The sequence below is a fragment of the Alosa pseudoharengus genome, unplaced genomic scaffold (assembly GCF_046254945.1).
Source record: "Alosa pseudoharengus isolate Yale_2024_CS ecotype anadromous, Long Island Sound unplaced genomic scaffold, YU_APseudo_1.1 YU_APseudo_1.1_scf_2, whole genome shotgun sequence".
Lineage (NCBI taxonomy): Eukaryota > Metazoa > Chordata > Actinopteri > Clupeiformes > Clupeidae > Alosa > Alosa pseudoharengus.
This window is the reverse complement of record NW_027468663.1, coordinates 47,302,712-47,327,997: the sequence shown is the minus strand read 5'-3', so window position 1 is coordinate 47,327,997 and position 25,286 is coordinate 47,302,712. Positions and strand designations below refer to the sequence as shown.

At 42.0% G+C, this 25,286-nt stretch overlaps 1 protein-coding gene across 1 annotated transcript in view; it reads right to left on the bottom strand.

The window, feature by feature from the left end:
- The window catches only part of ak5 (adenylate kinase 5), a 50,717-nt gene that overhangs the window by 22,639 nt on the left and 2,792 nt on the right, over nt 1-25,286 (bottom strand). Inside the window, exons 4-7 of the mRNA XM_076296031.1 lie at nt 24,419-24,591; nt 22,344-22,457; nt 15,248-15,439; nt 460-550 (exon numbers count right to left, since the gene is read on the bottom strand). Coding sequence (XP_076152146.1) covers nt 460-550; nt 15,248-15,439; nt 22,344-22,457; nt 24,419-24,591 — 570 coding nt within the window. The remainder of the gene's footprint in view (nt 1-459; nt 551-15,247; nt 15,440-22,343; nt 22,458-24,418; nt 24,592-25,286) is intronic.

The window sequence follows — 25,286 nt, the reverse complement described above, 5'->3', positions numbered from 1 at the left end:
CAACATGTGCCAGCCACTTAACACTGCCTTCAGGCAATACATCAGAACCCTGCTGTTATGGGTCATACTCTTGTGCCATTGGTTAAAGGAGGAGGATTGGAGAATTTTATTTTTATTTTATAAACTGATTGGATTAGATAAAACTTCACTATTTCATTATTCATCATTTATGTCAAGTGTCATGACACAACAGACGTCACTGAATCAAATCAGCTCTTCACCCGAACGCTGAATGTAAATTTGGAGGCCAGTCAGTCATAGTAGGCTTTCAGTAGTTGGTTTACCGTTCGTTTGCTTTCTTTGTCATTGCCTGGAACACACCATTCACATCTGTAGTGCAATATTGAGAACACCTTGGGATGCTACCATTTCCATATGGGTTTATGCATTGCCCTAGAACTGGTGCATGATAATGTATGCATTGACTGTTCCAAAGCCTGCAAGGGCATTAATATGTACCTGCCACTGGTTCTTTGGTGGGAAAGAGCTTGTTGTCCACAGTCAGGCTGATGTCAAAGAAGACGTCCTCCTCATCCCTGTCAGCATCTAGCTGTGTTGGCAGGAAAGAAAAAAGTAATGTCACGATCAGTTATCCAGACCACTACACAGATCTGTCACAGATGGACACAGGGAGGAGGTCTGTCTCTCTAGCTCTTCCTCACCATCCAGTTTTCTATTGAGTTCATCTGAGGGAGCATCCTTCTGCCTACTGTTCACAAGATGACCTTAAAATTTTACATTTCTTTGAGCTTACAAATGTCTTTGACATGTTCGATTTTCAATGTCAAAACCCCGCTCACAACAGACCTTGATGATCCCACCCATCTTTCACCCATGGCTGAGTTTATTGAAGAAGGACAGCTTGTTCCACTAGTGATCTTACGTAGTCGGTGTAGACACTGGCATTTTGATGGCACTTTACAAGGTTACTGCAAGAGCATGCCATATACCACACAGACATACACACACACAGAAAACCATGTTAAAATGTCCTCCCCCGTCACACCTCCCCATTCACGTCTTCCCTGGTTTCTATGACAACAGACTAAAAGAGCTTCTTTGTGGCATGTGCTGTGGAGGCCTGTCTCCCTATTGTAGGCTTCCGGAAGTGCCGTACCTGTTTCACTGAGCTCAGAAGAAGATTGAGATCAGTGGTCTGGTCTTCATTACCGGAATGTTCTATAACATCATTAGAGAACTGGCAATATGACTTCTGTGCAGCTTTAAACATTTTACCTTAAAACATTCCACAATTAGCTAGAAAACAATGATCATTTTGAGAAATGGGTGTTGCCCATATAAAGTTAGCATGTAGTAATCAGCTAGCTCCATACCAAACTCTTGTCATACCACTTGGCACCTCAAGAGGAGCAGCAAACTCTCAAAGTCAAGCCATCAGGTCGGTCTTGTGCAAAATTCTGACACCTGTGGCAGCTACAGTGTAGGCCTACCTGTTGCACATGAATCACTGTTTAGATGGGATTTCAAACTAAACCTGGGCTAGGTATGACAGAATATAGTTCATTTTATTCCCCATTTGTAAAGCAATGAGATGAACAGAAACAGTTTATTTGTTTATGCAAGCCTAAATCTGGGGAAAACAAGCCACACATCTGAAACCATATGATGGATAATGTGCTAATGAGACAAAGAAAAGCTGGGAGGCTGCTTTAGGCATGTTTAGGTGGACAAACAGAGCTCTGAGGAGAGGTGCCTTTGACGGCAGATGTAGCATCCTTTAAGCAGGTTAATTGAAAGAGCACTGAAGAGGCTCTGGCCACCGAGTCTCATCACACAGTCTCTTGTGGTGGTGGTGCAGAGGAGCCAATGCTGTGGAAAGCCCAGGTGGTGGTTGATGAAGACAGTCTCTCTTGGAAAGAAAGGGTGACTTCAATCAAGCCTCACAACAAAGAAAAAAAAAACTAGACTGTTATCTGTGTGGCTGGCTGCTGCAAACCCGGCTGAAGCTTGAAAGTATCTGCGTCTGGCTGTCAGAGGTTTTCAGTCGAATGAGAGAGTCAATTAAAATTGAACCCCCCCTCCCCCCAAGACACACACACGTAGCACTGATCAACGTCATAAGCACCAGGGAAGGTGTCTGAAGTTTGCCGACATGTCGTCGGCTAAACGAGACAGCGCTTTTTCATGCTTCCTGTGTTCCAGGAAGGCTGAGCTCCAACTATAAACATTCCAGTACCTGGGTAAGGCCATTTTATTTAGTTTGGTTTTGTGATGTCAAAGGTCATGATCTTTCACCTGACATTTACACCTCAAATCTCTTTCCTCTGCAGTAGTCTAGATTATATTGTGTTCAGAAAGGGTAATTTCTTCGTGCTTCTGCGGACATATGGTGCGTCTACGCGAAGGGACAGTACAAGTAAAGGAGGATCGCCGAACGAAACGTTAGTCACTTAATGCTGTGCACCTATGCATTAAAACTTAGAAATAAGTAGACATCTGTGTTGCTCCGGCTATCCTCCTTTACTACTACATCATGTTGGGTTTGAATACAGTTATATGGTCTTTTAATAGCTAGTCCATTTTATTTGCAAGCAGTAATTCTATGAAAAGTGTCAGTACACCCATATGCATCCAACTCTCCAAACTGAGTATACTGCAGTGCTGGAATAAAACTTGCTATCACATCCTTCCCAGATCTCTACATGCTGCTGAGTACTATCTAGTGTCCCAGGTAAGCTATTTAACCGTTAAGGAGGTGTGCTAATGCTTCACATCTTCAACAGGATCGCAGAACTCAATGGTGTAAGTGTTTACCATTAAAGCACCTAAGCTCCCCACTGCTACATTCCCCACTGTGCCATAGTGGGAGGCATTAACGGATTAGCAGATAAAAATACAAAATAATTTCCTGTCCATGAAACCAACTGTTTCACACTGGAATTGAAACCTGACACACAGGGAAAAGTTCACAGTTCAGACCAAATGTACTGGTCCTCCTGTTTTACTGTGTGTCCTTCCACTGCTGACAAGTAGGCTAGGCCTAATGGAATAGATATAGAGAGATATAAATAGATATAGAGATATAATAGGGATTCACTAAATCAATGAATCAATAAAGAAACATACATTCAAACTACAAACTACATAGTTCTTCACTCATGCCGTGTTGACTGGATGATTTTGGATCCAATATCACTTTATTATTTACATACTATAGTGCATACTGCATGTATGGACAACTGGCATATTATACTGTCATGTTTCCATCAGTAACTTGCTATGACATATTGAAAGCATGTGGTTACTGACAGCTGTCATAGTATTGAGCATGTTGAAACAATATGGTTAAATCATTACAAACTGCCAAGATCACTATATGCCAATAAAATTGTCAGTCTTCGAGAAGTGCCACTTCTCGAAGACTGACAATTTTATTGGCATAGTGAAGTGGCACCACATATATGGTGTTCAATATGGTGTTCAGAATACTTTTGAAGTGGCACCACAGAATATAATATACTAGAAACTACTATGAGATCCATATTTATCCTGATACTTTAAGCGGTACGATGGAGTTTTGGTCTAAAACTAGCAAGCTAGCTACCCAAAAGGCATGCTTTAACACCATTCAGTCTTATTGGCACTGCATGTCTTCCTACCAAGAACACAGAACAGTGTATCCTGGATGGCAGGTTGGAATGACACAGATGTCTGTCCTTTACATGACTATATATCATCCAAATGAATTTGAAGATGACACCAAAAAGAGATCCCATTTGTATACCTCACAAATTGATGAATATAGTGTTGCTTAACATCGCTATCTGGTGAGTGCTATGAACTGCATTTTCCTATCTATGACACATTCCATTATAACCTATCAAACATGCCCCCTGCTGTTTGAGTTCCCCTTCTTAATATTTCCCACTGTCAGTAGCCACCCTGTGTGTGTGTTCCTTCACATTATCATTACAGACCCCTCTCGGCATAGTCAGACACTCATTACCTCTCTGGGACATATGAGGGAAGCAGATGTTTTAAACATGAGAGATGGGCCTGACCAACCTAAAGAGGGCCTCAGAGTGTTGCTCAGCTTAGTAGGAAGGTTATAAATAGTTCCAAGTGTGGGGGTTTATATGGTTGACACAACTTCACTTCTTACCAAAGTCACTGGGTTAACAATATATTTGGTCCGATTTTAGCTCTGATTCAATTGGCCTTGACAAACTTTAGAATCTGGCTAAATTCCTGTCACTCAAATCGGTTGACATTTGTCTTGCTAAAGGCTAATACACACAAAGCTGAAGGCACATACACATACTGAAATAAATATGCTGTGAAATGTGAAGTCGAAGGTCAAAACTGGCCTGCCTGTTAACTTTGAGGGTGTGCTTGCATAGATATGTGTAAGTGTGTGTGTGTCTCTTTGCTTTGGATAACCCCTAGCTCGTAATTGTAACATAACTCCCAGAAACTCACTTGTACAGATTAACTAAGCAGATAAGCATGACTGATGGTTATCTACATTGAAATTGCAATGTGATTAAAGTGACACATCTGCAACTCTCTCTAATTAAAAAAAAACTATATAAGATTAAAGATAGCTTACAGCAATTTCACAATCACCACACAAGGATGTGGGATGCCTTTTCTAACAACAGATTAATAACCAATAAAATGAATGGCTGTGATATATTAGACAACTCTCCTCTGTATGACTATTCATTTTAGCTATCTGTTCTATTTTACCCAAAACACCAAGTTAATGAATAGATTGCTTTCTCTCTAGGGCCAATGCATAATGTAATTGCGAGACGTTATTACACCTATTAGTTACAGACACACTCATCTCCAGAATGGCTCTGAAGGACAAATTTAATTTCAGTGCTCCCATGAAAATGAAAACTGTAGCACTGACAGACTTCAACACCACTGTGTGTATCTTACAACTGATATTTTGACAGTGGAATAGGTAATACATTATCAGTGGTCATCATTATAACACATAAGATTAAAAAAATAATCTAATGCCCTTATCATCTCCCTATGTATATTAAAATATGTGTGTGTGTGTGTGTGTGTGTGTGTGTGTGTGTGTGTGTGGGAGGGGGGGGGTTCTGCAATCACACTAACAGTAATAATCTTACTGTATAGTATGAAGGGGACAAGTTGACAAAATGCAGTACGAAGGGGAAAGGTTGACTTCAAGTCAAGTACAGTATGTTAAACTATTATCATTATCTGGATAAAGGTTCCCTTTAGGGCAAAGAAGGGATCACTGACTATGAAGGAAAAAACATTTTAAAGCATCTTTTCCCATGCATAAGACACTTTCTTCACTTCAGCAGACTGACTTAATAACACATAGACACAATGCCCTTGTGTTTGAAAAACAATGTTGTTGTAAATTTGATATCCCTTTGCAGACAATACATGTTACATGCATGATATTACATCAAATATGTAGGTTTAGGCCATATAGCCTACATACTATCACCTATACACTGTACACTGACTGTCCACTAAAGCGTGATGCTCTCTTGACTTCACTGAATACATAGTTTGTTAAATAGTCGTGAGAAAGTCGTGTGTTCAAAGTCCTTAGTCCCTTGTGCTAAGAAGAAAGTGTGAAAGCAGAAGCCACAACATTTTTCTTCAAATTTAAATACCACTTTCAGGGTAAGGAGGAATGACATCCTCAGTAGTATTTACTGTAGATGGATTTTGGATGAATAGTTGAGCAAGGATTCTCTGATCTCTGAGTAAGGATCAACTCTGATTCTCAAGTTTTTTCTAAACACCATGATGACAAGGATGGCCTATCCTGATATAAAATGTTACATTCAATCTCCCAGAAGTCTAACCTTTAACAGACAACATTTACAACAACATAACTACAGCTTTTGCAAGTTATCTTTCTGAGAATGATGAATGGCTCAACATAAAATATGACATTTAGATATGTCAACTATGGCTAGACAAAAAGAATGCAATGTAAAATAATTACTCATAGGCTGAGCAGAACAATAATAGTCGACTATGATGCCTACAGAGAACTCAGTTTAACTGCCGATCTTAATCTGTATGATAATGTTAGACAGCTAAAATTTGGAACAAAATTCTAGGCCTTTAGAGCCATGCTGTTTCACCCAACTGACTTGGCACAGATGCTGCAGAGGTACAATGAGGCGGGGCTGCAAACCTGCTGAGTAATTTATCAAATGTGAGAGCTGGCACTAATACCATACATTATGTTTACCACTTACAGTTTGATGGATGGCATGATACAGTACAGCACATTCTGAAGCAGCAGAGGCTGTAATCATGTAAAAGGCTAGGATGAGAACATCCTCAAGGACACAGATGTAAAATGGCCCTATCTCATGTTCTAATCGAGAATATTGTGGTGAATTTGAACATTGGTTCAAAATCTTTAATCGGAATTGCACATTTAATTTAGCAGATAGCTAAACTAAGTTTAAAACAATAAAGCCGACTGTGTTTGAATATTATGAAACACAATCCTATTGAGCTTTGCAGCCTTGGAGTAAGAATAGTAAATAGTAAAAATACTAACAAATAGTAAATAGTAAAAATTACACACAATGTAATAGTACATACAGTAAAAGCATAAAAGGGCAAAAGTTTAAGAGTGTTTCAAAAGTAATAATTAAAACACAAAGAATGAAAGAATGAAAGAACATAGAATGATTATACTAGTCAAGCACCCAGTGAACAGCAGCACTCTATGGAGATTTTTTAAGTAGTCCCGAAACTGTGAACGCACATGTTTCCTTTCAGGGCCACAGGGCTCGACAATCCCCTTAATGGAGTATTAACACCCAAATAATTAACAAAGTTACAGAGCTGTAACTCGAGCCGTAAAGTTACACTATATGTAACTGACTATGCCCGATCTGTCTATTCTGTTAGAATGACAGGGCAACTACTTCACTGAATCCCCCTTTGAAGGCAATTCTCTGACTTACTGGAAGCCAATGCAGGGACATAAGTATTGGACTAATGTGGTCAGTTCTTTTAGTTTTCCTGAGAACCCTAGCCGCTGCATTTTGTCATCTGAAGCTGTTTGGTAGTCTTTTTAGGAAGGCCTGTGAGTAACCCATTGCAGTAGTCAACCCTACTGGAGATGAATGCATTAATAAGTTTTTCTACATCTTGTTTTAACATTAGCCCTCTAAGTTTGGAAATGTTTTTGAGGTGGTAAAAAGCTGATTTAGTTATTGCTTTCATGTGGCTGTTTAAATTTAGATCACTGTCAATTATAACACCAATATGTGCTTTAAACACTTTAATATCAAGGAGAGTGGCAATCTCAAGTTTTTCTTCCTTTTTCTACCAAATATAATTAATGCTCTTGACTCGTTCTTTTGTTAATCAATACAGGAATAGAGAATGTCATGGGCCTACTTGGTCCCGGCATGTTCTCATAACTACTGTCAGTACCATTTCTATTGCATAGAAAAAATCAAACAACCATATTGCAATCAGTGATTTGATCCCTGCTGTTGTTGTCAGTATTGTCCACTGTACACTCCAATGTTATGTGCCAGCTGAGAATATAACTGCTGAAAGGATTCTTCTGAATGGTGAGTAATAGTAGTTGCTTTTACACACATACACATTTAGCTAATTTGTTTTGTGTAACTTCTTTTGTTTGTGATGGGCTGTGCCTAGGTTGATGGTTGGTTGGCCAAGGTTTTTATGGCTATGGTTCAGTCCACATCAACGGGACGGACCAACCTAGCCAACCTTGACCATGCCTGGGCTGGTTAAGAGTATTTTGGGTATTGGATATTTCAATGTGGTAATATGGTGGCAGCATGGAGGGGAGTGTTTCCAGGACGCTGGTTTCACTGTTAAGCCTTCATGAGGTGTCGTGGGCCTAACTTAACGAAACATCGGTGAATGAGGGTGCCCACTTGATAACCCCAATGACATGCCGCATACTATATACTGCTGTTGGATGGGCCATTTGTATTGTGTTTGTGACCATTTGTTGGCGGATTTGTGGGTAGTGTGCTTTTTTAAAGTTAAACTTGAGCAGGGGCTTCTGAATGTGTTTTTACCTTGGATTTTGGCACAAGGGATTTTAACATCTAATCCTGTGTATTAATGTAAAGACCAACACAGGCACATACACCACATATACTCGAAAATAAGTCAGCAAGCTGTCACAGGTAATCCCAGCAGTGCTCCCAATGAAATTCTAATGAAGAAGACAGGTTTTATTAGCCCCTTTCAGTAACAGAGTTCATGAGGACCCTGAGTAATGTGACTCTCCCAAAGTCAGTGGTACTGACATGTTGCTGTCTATAAAATGCTGTCGGCATTACACCTTTTGGTCAGACGTCTGGGAAAGAGTAGGGGTGCCACTTTTACAATCAACCGTCTTTCCTTAGATGAGGCAAATGAACAACAGCCCTGAGCTCGACAAGGCTTTGATTTCTCAGTTTAAAACATCACAAATGGTCTTCCGGTCTCTCTTTCTCCAGAGCTTCCGTCTGTTCACAGCAACCTGTGTCTCTGTTCCACTAGAGAAAGGAGAGGCAGAGCGTGGGAGTTTGTGGAGCAGCATGTGTGTTCTGTCAGAGTGTGAGATGGGGCTGAGCACTCTTACACACATGCACAGACAACCAATTACCACCGGGAAGCTTCCCACTCACATAAGATGTGGGTTAAAAACACAAAGATGGAGAGGGAGAGAGAGAGAGAGAGAGACTGCTCTGTGGCGGAGGCTGTGCTCATGGGGCTGTGTGACAGCTGATCTGATAGGTCCTCTGTGCTCAGAGCACCGCACTGGGGAAAGAGACAACAAACAGTCTGAGGTTTCCTCAGTCAGATCTTCTTAGATATCCACACAGACACACACACAATCCGATGCTAGCTTGGATGGATTAAAAATAGATCCCACTGCGGCCATTTGGTTAAACCCTATAATCTAATTTGAGTTCCTTAGTGATGCACATTCATATATTGTTTCATGAAAAAAATCCTTTCACGGCAAAGTAACAGCTAGTATATATCTCTGTACCTTCTTCCTCATCCCTGAAGCAGGGGTTTACTTAGCCCCACCCGCATCTATGACTCTGTCACAAAGGACCGCCCCGTCTATGCCCAAAGATTCTAGGGAGCTACACAGATTATTTCATGATCGCTAAACGTTTGATTCTTTTTAATGTTTTCATCATTTAACTGCGCTTGAATGTAGGCTCTGTCATTCAGTTGCGTTCGTAAATTGCGGTAATGGGCGAAGGGTGAAAGGGAGAAAGGTGCAGTTTACACTATGGATTGAAAGTTTGATAAATAAGACGGAAACTTGGGTCTGACAGCGTTCGCAATCTGCGGTTGGTCCATGGCGCTGATGACGCTATGTTTGCAAATGTACGTACTGTACATCTCTGGCCCTCAGAATTTAATGGTGCACAATGGGAAAATCGGATAGTCAAACCCATGTTTGCACAATAGCTGCAGCTTACCATTTTTACAGCAACATTAAAACATTAAAAAACAGTCCTCAACGTTTTTTCATTAATGAAACAGAAATAAATAATAAACAACAAACAAACAACAACAATAATTGTTGTAACAACAACAGTAACAACAGTATTGCTTGCTGTGCCTGATAATTAGTGATTCAAGACACAGCCCAGACATGTTGAATAACACAAGTGGTACAAACATCTGACAGTAATAATAAATGTGTGTGGGGAAAGAGTTGAGTTGGTGGTGGTGGCAGTGAAGATGCCTCCAAGGAGAGAGGGGGGCCGTGGAGGTGGCATTTAAGAGAGAGAGACGGAGAGAGAGAGAGAAAGAGGGAGAGAGAGAGAGAGAGAGAGACAGAGACTGAGGCCCAGACTGCTCTGTGGCAGAGGCTGTGCTCATGGGGCTGTGTGACAGCTGATCTGATAGGTCCTCTGTGCTCAGAGCACCGCACTGGGGAAAGAGACAACAAACAGTAAACAGCCCCTGCAGTGCCTGCCTTCCCCGCACTCTGACCGACTATCCATCCATCCACCCATCCAACAGGCACCACCCTTGAACTTACCTTCAACCATCCCCCTCCCCCCCACCACCCAACACACACACATATGCGTCCAAGAGAGAATGAGGGAATGTGTAAAGGGAAGCTTGAGATGATGACGACGAGAACGAACAAGAGGATGTGAGTCTGAGATGCAGACAGAGGGAATGGCAGAATGAGAGAGATCCGGTACAAGCACAGACATCTAGAGACAGAGAGCAGAGCATGTCCCAGTTCTCTTTGTCTCACTGACAAGGCAAAGCCCAACACGTTCCGTCTCTCCCCCAGTCTCTTCCTTTATCCCCACTCTATATTTCTCTTCAGATATTTGGAGTGAGGTTCCCAGAGTCCTCAGGTAAACAGCTGCAGTATATTTAGCGTTCCTGCTCCCGTTCTTGTCTCCCTTTTTTTTTCTGGCACTTGAGAGGCGAGACGTTTAAGACAAGCTCTTCTTACAGTAATACCAAGTGAAGGGCAGCTGACAGCTGAGCGTGACTGACATAGGCAACGAAGAGAACAGGGAAATGACTTACTGACCAGCCCCCCACTTCCCATCCCTGCCTGTTTAAATTGGGTACTATCAACACACGCCCACGGATATCAACAAATTCCTGAAGACATTGAGGGTTTTAATGACCTAGCAGACACATTTATCTGGGCAGTCCTTTAGGGCACTGATATGATCAGATCAGATCACCTTACTTTGGAAGGTAGAGGAGCCATCTCATTCTTTTCAGTAGACTGAATAAACCTGTCCCAGTTTGGAGTACAAACCTCACTGTTTTTTTGGAGGGGTAAGGGGAGGGAGGTTGGATTGCTGTCATCAGTATTGTTCTCCATGCCCTAGATTGAAATGGGTTGTGGAGCAGGCTGTGGAACTGGCTGTTTGTGAATGCATGCCTGCATTCGTGGAACTGAGGTATTGACTCTGGCTTTGTGCAATACGCTAGGTGCATTTCTGGAGGGCAAACACTAACAGTGAGCATTTAGCAATGAGTAGAAATCAATCTGACTGGAGCTGTAATGGCCGCCGCCTCATTTGGAAGGCCACGCGTGGCAGCTGACGAGCGTCCAGAAAGTTATGTGACAGTAATTAAGTATGAGCGGGCATACATCACTGCCTGGGAGGGAGAAAAGAGGAGAGATATGCATAGATATGCAATCTGGGTAAAAGCCTTGGGTCTTCTGGAGCAATAACAACTGCTGCTGGGGCATTTATCATCACAAAAGGGAGAAGATTGTGTATGTGTGTGTGTGTGTGTGTGTGTGTGTTTTTGTGTGTATGTGAGTGTCTGCATGTATGCGTGTGTGTGTGTGTATATATGTGTGTCTGCATGTATGTGTGTCTGCATGTGTGTGTGTCTGTGTGTGTGTTAGCTCTTCTGTGTGTGTAATAGGATGCATTTATGTTCAGCTGGGCTTGTGTGCAACTGCCTTAAGGACGGAGTATGATATACTCATACATATTATGTACAGACCTCTTTACATGTGACACACAAGACATGGATGACAAAGCTAGGAATGACCTAGCAAAGGCAACAACAAACGACCCTGACCATTCTCCACAGCGTGCTACACTGGAATAGAGCCCACCAGCTAAACCAGCTTTCGTCCCCTCTGCCAGTGCTGCACTGATGTGAACATGTAAAGATAAAGCATCACATCTTCTCCCTTAAACAGGTTGAGACGTGACTATCTACATGTTTTGTATATGATGTGATGTTCTTCCATTTGTATCTGGGCTGGGCTAGGGAATTTATGCTATATGCTACAGTATATGTGGTGTTGAGCTATATGCTATAGTGTTGTGCCTGTCCTCTGTCTTAGCAATCGAACATACTGATAAGTGAAAAGGATTTATTGTCTTCAAGACAATATAGATCCATCTATAGCTATCTATCTCGGTATAGAACAGCCTATTGAACTGCTGGCGCAGGACTGTTTACTGAAAATGCCAGATGCCAGAGTAAAAAAAAATACTATTATAACCACTTATATGACCATCATCCACAATACATAATCCAAATAAATACCATAATTGGTATGGTTGGTGCCAATCCATTGACAGACAGGCGTATAGTGATTTGTCTGTCAGTGTACCTCAAATGATGTAGTTCACTTGAAAGGGCTGAGTTATCTGTTTGACATCTGTCGCTATCTAACATTTGTCACTAGCGCTTTCTCATAAGGTGTCAGGGAGTGAGATTTACTTACCGCACACAGCTCCTATGTGCTGTTCTGGGGTGCATCCTATGGGAATGCCTCACTCGCCACCACGCTGTCATTTGTGCTGATGGAGTCTGATGACCAGGCAAGGGCATGGTCACAGATTCTGACACCCTGCCATGGCAGATCCCTCACTGCAGAGCCTTGTTTACACTGACTGTACGGGCACTTAGTGGTAAGAGATGGCAAGACATAGGCCTGCTGATCTGCCATCAGTCTGTGCGCAAACACTTCACACACAGAGGCAGTGGCAGTATCAGCTACAACCCCCCAAGCATCATTAATAAGATCTCAAAGGAGGATTATTCAAACACCCTGACTCAATCAGTGATATTGAAGGTGCCTAAATCGAGTGTTATTTTCTTATTGGAAGTCCATTTACCTAATGGCTATATATATATATATATATATATATATATACTCTTTTGATCCCGTTAGGGATCATGGTGGGATAAAAGCCTCCTTTACAGACATACTTTCAGTGACTACACTGACAGTTCTTGGGGTTTGTAACATTATCTGTAATTGTAAATATTATAGTATATTACCCTTTCATGCTTATCATGCCAGGAAGAATCTTGTTATACTTGAACTATAATGTTGTGGACCATACCACCTTTACCATGAGCATCTCATCTACTTGTCATTTCTAAGTGGCTCATTCATATTGTTCATCAATGTTGTATGCTTCGTGCATTGAAACCACTGGCACTAGACACTAGCTATCTAGCCTGTTTAATAGGCAATATTTTCTGATCTAAATGTCTGAAATAGGCAATTTCCAGTGCCTCCTCTCTACACCAACTCAACAGAATCTTGCATTAGGTTACTTTCTTGTTTAGACTGAAACATTAGCCCAAGCACATGTACCCTTTTCCCAGCTGCAGTATTTTTACTGTATTTGGCTTGCCGTCATAACATTACGATCTATCTTAGAATCTATCTTAGAATCTATCTCACAGAACAAAAACTATTATGCTGATGATTCCCAGCTTTATCATAACAGTGAAGACAGGTTATAATCTGGTTCATGTAGTGTTTCTCCATTTCTATGGTGATTTGCACATTGTTAAGCATATTACGTTATGTTCCAAGTAGGGGAAAAAAGAAAGAAAATCACCTTGCTTCAGCTCACTGAAGCACAAGCCTGCACCACTCTCTGGGTTCCCTTCCCTGGTGAAATAGCACACACCTGCATCACTCTCTGCTAGCCCAAGACCACACACTACCCATGGTTGAACACACACACACACACACACACACAGATGAAGATGATAGTTTGCAGTTCATAGCAGGGTGGTGTGTACCAGATCTTTATAAGCTCAGCGAAACTCCATCGTGACTGACACAAGCTTTATTTGCAGAAAAGTGTTTAGTACTTCCAAGTTCCAATTGACACGGATCATTACCCCTTAAATTAAGTCTGCACGGGGGCATTATCAAGTTTTCGATATCTCCAATCCACAATAACACTGATTTACAACCTGATAGAGACAGAAATGGAGAGAACACCATGCACCCCAGGCCCATCAAAAACGCTCCATTTCTGCTGCAGATTCCAAGAAACACGGATGTGCCACGCAGTCTATTTCTGATGGAGCCTTATCGTCTTAGTCATCCTTAGTCATAGACTGACTGACATTATATGTGCGCTTGCCCATGCAAAGCTGCGCATCAAACATTAGCAAGAGCATGACATTTACCGAGTCTTTCATCTTCACGACTCGGAGGCCTTTTTTTCTCGATGTGTTTGCTTAGGTTCCACCAGGAACCGCTCTAGTCCAGAGGATTTATTCACGAGAGATACAGTTAATCTAAGAAATTATCTAATGACATAATTCTCTCATTGTTCTGCCAGCATACAGACGCTTTATACTAAGACCACCACAACACCACTGTCTTCAGGTGTTCTTATAGAGCATTTGGAGAGGGTTATTAACTGACACTTAATCATAAAACTTTACAGTTTTATTTATTTATTATAATGCAACAGTTATAAACACCTTGATATCTGCACTCAACAATGGCATTATTGGCATTATTGGATACAGCAGTCCTCACACGGTTAATAATGCCAAGGACACAAACTCATATCTCCTATGTGCACAGGCGCAGCTGTTCAGCATGTGCTTGTCTAGATTGCTAAATGATACACGGTGTAGCACCTCAGATTGCTGTGATGGCTATCTTTGGCCATATATCTGGCCATATTCAGACGAAGCAAACTAGAGAGATTCTCAGATTCAATCGTGGTGTCCAACGGTCCCTCACATGCCTCTGTGCTTGTCCTGTGTGATGCCGTGTAGCTGTGGATTACTGTTGCATAATTACTTATTATGCAACAGTATAATGACATAATGACTAATTCTTTAGTTTGACTGTCACACAGAGAATTAGCTAATTGCAAAGGCATGATCACCTGTTGCTGATATACCGTTACAGTTGCAATCGAAACGATCCAACCCCTATTCATGGGTTTCATCAGGTCCACAGGTGAATTAATCAAGCACCATCCAGTCTGCATTGATAATTAAGGTGCTTGATTTTATACACCTGTGGAAAGGGACCTGATGAAACCCATGAATTGCAAATTAGGTTTATTGGCCAAGCTGAAGCTGAAGCTTGGGCATCATTGGACCTTTGAAAAATAAAAAGATATCCACACACTGTTCTATAAGCTCCCAGAGTCTGATCGAAACGTTGTTAATAAACCACTCTGGGAGCTTATAGAACAGTGTGCGGGTATCTTTTTATTTTTAAATTTTGCCTTATACCCAGCACCTGTTTAAATTTGGTAGATTCCACTTATTGACATCATTGGACATTTCAACAGGACAATAATCCCATGCATACCTCAAAGTCCACCTGCAAACAGCTGAAGGTTTGTACATCTTGCAATAAACCTAATTCTCCCAGGCAATTTTGATTGCAACTACACGTTGAACTCAGAATCAGTAATAGCCATCCATCCATCCATCTATTCATCCATCCATCTATACTTGTCTCTTTTACACTTACTGTGACAATCAAGGCTTTCTCCTGGAAGTATTTGACCAGAGGGATGGCGTTCTGCTTGAAGTTGGTGAGACGGCGCTCGGTGGCCTTGGGGTTGTCGTCTGGGCGACCCTGCTGCTCGGCCCGCTTCTTCAGGCGCTCCTTCAGGCGGTGGTTGGTGCAAGCCAGGAACACCACCAGGTCTGGGGTGCAGATCTGCACAGCAGGGGGACAACAGGGACACACACATCACTAGACCTCTTATACAGACCAATAGGTACAGTTCACACACTGGAAAAGGGTTCAAATCAAATAGATCTACAACCTTGTGTTAGAGGTTACGGATGAACTGAATCTTATAGTGGGACCATGAATAACTCCAAACCATGTTAAATAGATGTAAACAAATGTAATATACAGCCAGAATAGTTCAGTAGATACAGTAGATGTGCAATTGGTTAACTAAACCATTTAAAACCAACTAACTCAAAATTGGGTAGTTCCTAGAATTGTTTTTTTTTTCATTTTAAAACCAATCTTGCTCAGGTGCTTCAGATGCCTTGCTCTCAATACCTATGAAGTTAGATAAACCAAATCTTCCAGCAATCACACATTATCTGTGAATCTGTTGGCACATAATAGGTGTTAAAAAACACATTTAACTGGATAATAATGAAGAGGACAAAATCAAAGATGTGTTTTCTTGGTATCACATGTGAGAAAACTGGTGTCTGGTGATACAGCCAACATCTATCACACTGGGAAAAGGGAACCGGTCACTATGGTTACGTATTCACACTGTGGAATTATGATTTAATTAATATAATGGAGTTCAGAAAGAAGGCATGATCTAAAGCCTTTCAATAAAAACCCACACTTCCTCTCCCTGAACCTACATTATCATTGAGGTCTATGCACTATAAAAAGCAACACATTATTACGATTCAAGGTCTCAACGTGGCGCAAACATCACGGAGACATTGTTGAGTCATTTTGCATTCTCCCAGGAAGACATATTTCATGCTGTTCTCATTTCTTATACCGCTGTGTTGAGGACCAAAGCCCAAAATATACTCCACATCAGACTCCTCGCAGAGAGACTGTGAAGACAGCAGTCAGACCTGCATTCCTTTCTACAAACAAACAAGTCAATGAGGTCCCCTAAGACCCAGTCACTGGTGTCTATGTGAGCTGCACATTAGCATACTTATGAAATCTCTGACCTTGTTTATGCGGGTTGTGTACGCGTGCATTACATTTCGAAGGTAACACATACTGCTTTTCCAGAGATGCTTCAGCAGTTTAGCAGTCTGACGAGAAAAAGGGTATGTATCAACAAACAAAGAGCATCACCGCCACTAAAATTATCCACTCTCTGAACCTTTGAACCATTTCAGTCAAGTGCAGTAAGAATGCACTACTGGCGATAACAGATTCCAACTTGGCTCGGAGTAAACCGTGTCGCCTACATGCTCTTCCTCACATGTCAACAACAACACACGTCACTGAGCTCTTAGGCAAGACACCTTCACCTTCATTGAGACAAAATGGGACACTGCAAGTATGAGCAGCAGCAATAACATCTATGCAAGGCTTAAACGCATCACAAATGACATGAGGTGAAGTCACATGTTTGTGCGGCAGCAGAGGCCTGCAAAGACACACATGATGACATCAAGTGATGCTTCCCAGCGCCCTAATCCAGCTCTATATAGGGCAGAGCCACAAGGCACGTCCCATCTGTGCTGCTTCTGAAATTGGGGGGCGTGGGGGTGGGGTGGTGTGTGTGTGTGTGGGGGGGGACAGCGGACCTGACAGGCTGGGAGAGACATAGAGGGCGAGAGGAACAACTGAGTTGAGGGGAACTGAGATGAGCAAGCTTCCTAAACGGAGGTCCGCCCGGAGCTACATTAAAAGCAGAGGGCTTCCCTGTGAAAAGTGTTGTTCTAGCACGCTGGTGTAGAAAAGGGTAGCGCTGTCAGGAGCCAGGGAGGTTGAGAGAGCCCTATCTACCCCTCGTTCACCTCCCTTCCTCCCCAAACAGCACGCACACTGCCTCCAGAAAAACACTGCCACTCTCCCGTCCTCCACTGAGGATGCCTGAGGAGGACGAGGGGGGACAGGACAGGAGACAGCTCAATTAACAGAGATATTTTTAGGTATGAGTTTCGCTTCTGTATCCTCAAAGCACCTCTCTGTCTCTCTCTTCCCCTCTCTCTTTCTCCCTTCCTCTCTGTCGGTCTGTCTGTCTGTCTCTTGAGTCTCCTCTCTCATGACTCTTTTATTCAAGGCTGCCCGTGTGAATCTGGCTAAATCATGCAAAAGGAGATGAAACAGTGGAGTGTTTCTGTCATCTAGTGCCCTTAAAGGTACACTATGTAAGATTTCCACCATAATATAACCTTTAAGAAGCTAATTTGATGGTAAACAAACTTGTAATAGGTGAATCATTCACCTAGCATCACACCGATATTTCTTTCATGCACTATTAGGCAGTTAATCATGAGGTCTTTTAAATAAAACCCACTTGACATTTCAGTAAATATTGTGTCTCTAGAGGGAGTTGTACAGTTGCCAAATATACCTAAACCTGCATAATGTAGCTTTAATGTCCAACATCCTAAATGATGACACAAGATTATGTCTAGAACATTCTCAGGCCTGTCCAGAATACTCAGGCCTGTCTACAGGTAACATGTAAGGACAAAGTTGCATGGAACAGAGAACATTACTCAGGTCTGTCTACAGATAACGTCAAAGAACACAGTTACATGGAAAGACACTTCCAGAACTCCCCAGTATTCTACAAACTCCACTCTCTCTATCTCTTTTGTTCACTTTCTTTTGTTCAAATGTTGAGGACATTTAAAATATCTAATCTTTTGCAAAAACAAACAATAACCTCTTAACCTAAGGATCTATTTAACGTTAGTTATCATAATTGAGAATCAGCAATGCAGAAGGACGTCACACGTAACTGGAACTCCCATTAGCGATGCTGTGACATGTTGATGTATTGACCATAACCAATGATTGTATCAGTGACACATTCAGAGGAGGCACAGGATATTACAGCCCACACACTGATCTGGGATTGCAGTGAAGGGCAATACTACTACAATGGAATGCAACAAATTGTTTTCTCCTCCATAGATGATTATCCAAATTGTACAAGTCAAGTTGCGATAATAAAGACAACCTGAACAAAATAAACATATTTTCAACAGAATGTCCCAAAAAGAAGGGGCATAGGATCTTGAGGTAGAGTCTGTTGTTAAGGCCAGGTTAAAATATGTTCCAACTAAACAAAACATTTAACAGTCAAGCCACTTCTCGGGGTATCTGTAAGTGGCATCATACTGACATGCCAAATAAAGCCTGTTTTCATATTCCATTTAGCACTTGGACAACATAATTTGTTTATATTTGTAGTTATACTCCAGTAGCCTAGCATGCTGTGTCTAACATCACAGCTGTAATGGGTTACTCATTGTTTTTGGCCTGTGGCTGCCACGGCAAAAAGTAATTTCACAGGATTCATTTCAGGTCATTTTATTGATTTTTTTGTGTCCATAGAGCTTAGTTATCCTATTCAAATACTAGAGCAGCTAGTTTGTACTGCTTAGGCATCTATCTCTCTCTCTCTCTCTCTCTCTCTCTCTCTCTCTCTCTGTCTCTCCCAAACTTCTCAAATATTTAGATGTTTCATGGGAGTTTCATCACACTGTATTGTCTCTTCTTAGTTACTGTTATTTATTGATTGGGAACGCAGCAGAACAGCAGGCTACCTATTGCTTGATCACTTGCACACAGGAAAAGCTATTACCTTGGCACAAAATGGTATGTTCTGTCTAGATGTAAACCTGTGTCTGCTCTGTTTCAATAGTAAATGTAAAATGTTTGGGTTTGTCGGTTGTCTTGACCAACTTCTGTGGTTCTCATAGCTGCCTATGGTAATGTTTACTGAGATATCTGAATGCAAGTGAGCTCCACTGGGTGGAAGTCACAGTGCACGGTCCAATGTCAGATTCAGATTTGTGGAAGTGATGACTTTCATCAGAAGTGATGATTTTCAACGCTCACTGGCCCCAACATGAAGACACTATGAGGCATGAACGTCTTTGACCCCAGAAACAGGGCTCTGTTTAATATACTGGAAAAGGTTCATATGTATGTGAAATGCATATTAAGAGACATGAAACACAGACACACACACACACACAAACACACACACACTCACTTAACATGGAGCCCTCATTAAGGCAGAGCAGCACTGACACAGACACAGTGCTAATGGCTTCTGGAAAGCAGACACAGAACTCCCAAGACGAGATGAAACAGGAAATCAACATGGCGCAATGTCACCTTACATGCAGCGGAAAAAAGATCGGCACACCTGAAACGGCGTTGGAAACATGGTACGATGGTAAAGGTGTTTGAGAGATACCTATTCTACTTCTAGGATATTTCTTTTGTAGATTCTTTTTCTCTCTCTCTTTCTCTTTTCTCTGTATCTCTCAGTCCTTGTGTACAGATGCCTCACTATGTTAGCCTAGAAATCTAGACGCACCCTAGCAGCAACAAATTACAATTGCTGCCAGGGCTAGTCTAGCAACTCTCCGTTGGCTTGTGAGCTCGAAAAATTAAACTTCTATCAGGCCAATCAAATCGTGTATAGAGTCGTTAGGTGGGCTTAACATAATGATTGATGGCAGAGTTGCAACGGTTTGGCTTGAATTCCCTGTTCCCATCCTCAAAGAAGATGGATGTTGCTGTTGGCAAACAGTGTGACACGAGTTAAGCTTTTTTTTTTACTGAAAGTTGGCAAAAGTTTGAACTAGCCAACTAGCTCCGCTGGTGGGAAAACGCATGGGACTCATAGCGCTGTCCTATTGCGTGCAGAGGGAATTTGAAAGACACCCGATTATCCCGCCCCTCGGACTGAGCACTGCGAACGGTGAGTGCCCAGACCCTACATTTTAATGTGGGTCTGGCTCGTCAGGCTATCACTATGTCAGACCTCAGCAGTAATTGGTGTGACACAAGGAAGGGAGGAAGTGGAGATAAAGAGATTGCCATCGGTACCACTTGTTAAGTTTAACCACTGCAACCAGACAGCATTCAGACACATGCACACGTCTGTCACACGTGGCCTGACTCTTTATGGAGACATTTGCTTGTGATGACCGGCGACAGCGGTGAGATAAAGGGCCAATCAAATCTCATATTGCTGTTTCCGGGATACTGGCACGCATGCAGGTCTCTGGCAAACACCAATATAATCACATCCAGTCACTCTAGAGGATCTGTCAGTCATTGGCTCTACTGTAGAAAATTATTAGAGCCCAGTTAATATGCCTAGCACAGTATGCATCAATCCCTCCATCTGCATATAAATAGACAGCTTAAAGAGTGAGTTCCCTTTAATTAGAAATATGGACAGGGGAGGACAAACCTGCAAATCCACTGTGCCATATATTCAATGTGTTGCTCAACCTGCTCTAAGACTGTGAATATTGATATACCCAGCCATTACAGTAGGCATTACACATGAAGAATAGAGAACAACTTCCAGCTATCTAAAGGGAAAGTAAAAACCTGGACTCTCCTTTTGCATCAACATTATTCCATTACTGGAACATTATTAAGAGATGTGGGTTCCCTCACTGCGGCAGACATCAAGTTCCCAACTCTAGGGAATCCTAGATTTCTTACTGGACTTCACTGACCTTAAAGATGACAACTTTGGCTTTGTTGAATAAGGAGAGTTTGGTACATGGCCACAAAGCTACCAGAAACATGGTTGTTTCCTCCTTCATATGCAAATCTCAGACTTTGAAATGACGACTAAAAACAACAAGCGCAGACTTTGAAGCAAACCCTCCCTCAGATCACCGTCCCTCCTCCAAATGTTATTCTACCATTTCAACTTGGAGATTCAGGTAGAAGTTGTAGCCTATTATGAGCAGTCTTTGGGTGCCAGATAACCTTGAGGGGGCACTAGATATCTGCTAAAATGGGCCATTTTATTCCCCAGCCTAATTATAGATTTGTAAAAGGTCTTGTCAAATAAAATCTGAGCATGTTTTTGACAGACCAACATTGCATACCCTCTATGTAAACATCAGAGAACAAGATAAAATACTCATCCATTGTTCATCCATTCCATGTCATCTTTGATGAAGAGCTGATTATCATTCAAGCATGCTGAACATCGAGGGAACCCCATAAAGGAAAACAACTGAGGGGCAAAAAAGAGATTTCAAATCTAAACGCATTCCTTTCCCAAAAGAGTGTGTTCAGATTGGACATGTTCGACAGCCATGTTCTCATTAGAGCCTTTTCAAGGCTCCTCTGGACTGATAAAACACAAAGCTAAATAATGAGCAGCCATTACCTGTTACTCTGATCATCCACTGAGGTGATCATCCACTCCACTCCCAACTCAACACCCCACATTACTTCCTCAGAGCCATGACTTGTGCTCGTCCTCTGGTGCACAGTGAGAGCAGTACACTAAGCTGTGTGGGACTGTGAACTGAGAGATAGAAGAGCCACACTTGGCACTTGAATGATCACTCCCGAGCCTCAGTCACCGTGAAATCACATCCCTATGCTCTTTCAACAAATCAGATGTGGGTGTCTTTGTGCAACAGAAGACATCAAGTAGGTGGTCTGACTGACACACTTGACCCTTTATGGTCAGAGCACATGGCCATTATCCTGCAGACCATGCAGGGCTAAATGGCATGGGGAGTAGAGGCGAGCTGCGCTTTCTACTGTCACCACAGTCAGCAGTCAGTACGTTTACATGACAGTGTGTGTGTGTGTGAGTGGGTGTATGTGTGTGTGTGTGTGTGTGTGTGTCTGTGTGTGTGTATGTGTCTGTGTGTGTGTGTGTGTGTGTGTGTGTGTGTGTGTGTGTGTGTGTGTGTGAGCTCTAGGGGCACCTGTGTGCATAGTCATAAGGACTGAAGGATCAACCTTACATGCATTTCAAGGTATTAGGACACTTTGCTAGGTCAGCAGATTAAGGCATACGCCATAGACTAAATTTTGTCATGCAAAAATAACAACAGCTTAAATAAACTCAGTATTCTATGTAAAGAAAGCAGCATACTTGATCTTCAAAGGATAGTGCCTGTCCAACATCACGGGGGAAGCCATCGATTACAATCCCAGTAGCATCTGGTATCTTCATAATTTTCTGTTTTATTTCTGTTATAGTTGTCTCCTGTAAGGGGATGAGAAATTGCTCTGATTAATAACTTAAGAAATAATACATCATTAATCAATCACTCATATGCCTTTAAACCTGCACAGGTTCAGGTTGACCTCAACCTAAAAAAACACACACACACACACACACACAAAAACAGATGTGGACTATCTCTTATGAAATCTCAGCCAACAGTCAACAGCTCTTACACATCTCCTAAATCTGTTCAATTTCCCCCAATTTGAGTGTGGAAAAGCCTAATAACTACACTAATTGTTTGGAATGGCATTCTCTTTTGGCTCTCTTCATCTCTTCATCTCAGAAAGTTGGGTCAATATGGCAAAGTGTCTAAGCATGCTCCTTCAACTCCAAGCCCTTAAGGAACAGTAATATGTTAAACTGCCTCTCACCAAAATGTGGATTAATTGCAACTGACACAGTGCACATGTGATATAAGAACTGTGTTCTGAAAGCAACTGACAAAATAACTGAATATGCAAGCATGGGAAATGTGCAGACTGAGCTCATTCAGAATTGTACAATTTGTTTAATGAACAAGAAGAGCAATAAGTTAAGGACCCATCTAGAAATATCTACTGCATCAATCATACATTTCTGGACTGTAACAAACACAGGAAGGCGACTCCCCTTAGCCAAATCTCCTCTTCCTCTGCAAGACAGATGGCTAGATCAGGGCATCATTCTTGTAACAACCACTCACAAGAGCCTTCATCAACATTGTGATGCTTCAGTCTGATCAGCCTTTGCATTTATGCACTAAGCATGGTTTAAAAAGGAAATGTTAAAAAATCTGTTTGAACCTCTGCGATGTAATACTGGGGATAAGTTCTAAGATCAGGTTAGGTGAAATTCTGGAAGCTGAATCAGTGTATCCTTATTTGTCCCCATCTTGGCTGTTAATCACCTAATCATGCATAAACAGTCGCCGAATTTTGCTGCTATTGCCAGCCAGCAGCACTGTTTGCCTCCTGCAACAACCGTCTCTAATCCCACGCCATATTAAAGTCTTGGGGAGATCTGGACTATCCTTTCATGCATAATCTCTGCATCTTAGAACTGTAAACTCAGCTGGGAGGACTTAGAACCAGAAGCCATGTCTGTCCCAGGGAGGAGGCCAGGAGCCACTAAGAGACTAAACCGCAAGCACAGTGTGTAACCACAACAACTTACTGTTTATGAATCTGAATGATCTGCTATTATGGTGAAACCCAGAGACCACCCAACTCCCAACTCCTCTCTGGCTCTTCTAGCTCTCACCCACCCCTCTTTGCTTCAGTAAATTCTACATGATTGTGTTTGTTTTGTGTGTGTGTGTGTGTGTGTGTGTGTGTGTGTGTGTGTGTGTGTGTGTGTTTGTGTGTGTGTGTGTGTGTGTGTGTGTGCAGATTTGTTGTTAGTGGGGTGGGTTTTATTCAGTCAATATTGATGAACAATGACTAAAATATTAATTTGACATTTTTAGCTCACACAGCTGATATTTGTTTGATCCTAAGCACAAGCACTTGTAAAGAATCAAAGTGTCACCTATTAGACAACAATTAGACTACAAGGATGTGTTAGATATGATGCTGAACATGTAGGCCATACTTTCAAAAACATCCATGCTTAAGCAATGCCATGCCTATTCCTATTCCTCCTGTTTGCTTTACCCTTAGTACTGTTAGTGCTTAGTAGCTGTTTGCTGTTCAAGTAGCTTTTATGGAGCTTAGTACACACTATGACAGCAGGCAATGATTCTATTTGACATGCTGGCAAATGTTGTGTCCCACACAGTCTCTCTCTCTGCTCTAAACTGGCATGAACAGTGACTAGTGTCACAAACCAACACAATCAATCACTGTGTTTTGATATTTTAGTTTTTCATGTTTTTATCTCTCAGCAAGCTGAGATCTGTATCTGTTAACTACACACAACCTGCCTCCATCTCTCCTCAGTCCCCTTGCGCTGCTCCCTACCTGTGGAGCCAGTTCCCCGTTGGTGATGATCTTTGCGATCAGGCTCCATTTCCTGTTGCTGGTGGCGTTGTGGATCATCTTCTTCCTCAGCAGCTCCCCCACAGAGACGTACTCAAAGCCGTAGCGCTCAGCGATCTTCAGACACTGCGTGCCTTTGCCACTGCCAGGGCCACCTGTGAAGAGTGGATGAGATGACACTCAGTGCCAATTCATGCAGGGTACTACTCAGCTCGGCATGCCTCCCCAACTCATTTACACACATGTTACAAAATTGGTCATCTATATAACCAAGATTATTAACAGTTATGGGGTGGCGGGTTTGGGTGGGGTGGGTATTTGGGTGGGGTGGCGAGTGTGGCGGGTATTTGGGTGGGGTGGGTAGCGTCGCTGTCCAGTATCACATACGGGCCCAGTCCCCACAAAGGCCTCGGTTTGAATCCGGCTTGATGTAATTTCTCAAACCCACACCCCATCCTTCTCTCCCACTCATTTCCTGTCCATTTTTACAGCCCTGTCCATTAATGGCTAAGAAAAAAGGCTATTAACTGTTACAAAGTAAATGATGAATGATAATTGAAGGTAATGACTACATATGCATATAGATTTAAATTAATCAAATGACTTTGTTCACATACTTGATCCCTTTCCCTCTTAAAAATGTCATTAATTAGTTATGCGGACACAATGTCTTTATCCACAATGAAAAATTATGAGAGACTGATACGTCTCTCAAATGATGTACAGTATATGAACTCACATTCATCATCATAACAGTGATATCCATAAAGGCTCCTTTAGATTAACCTGACCCTAGCCAGATGAATTTCGCTCCGCCTAGCTCCACTCATCCATCTGGAACCGATCCATT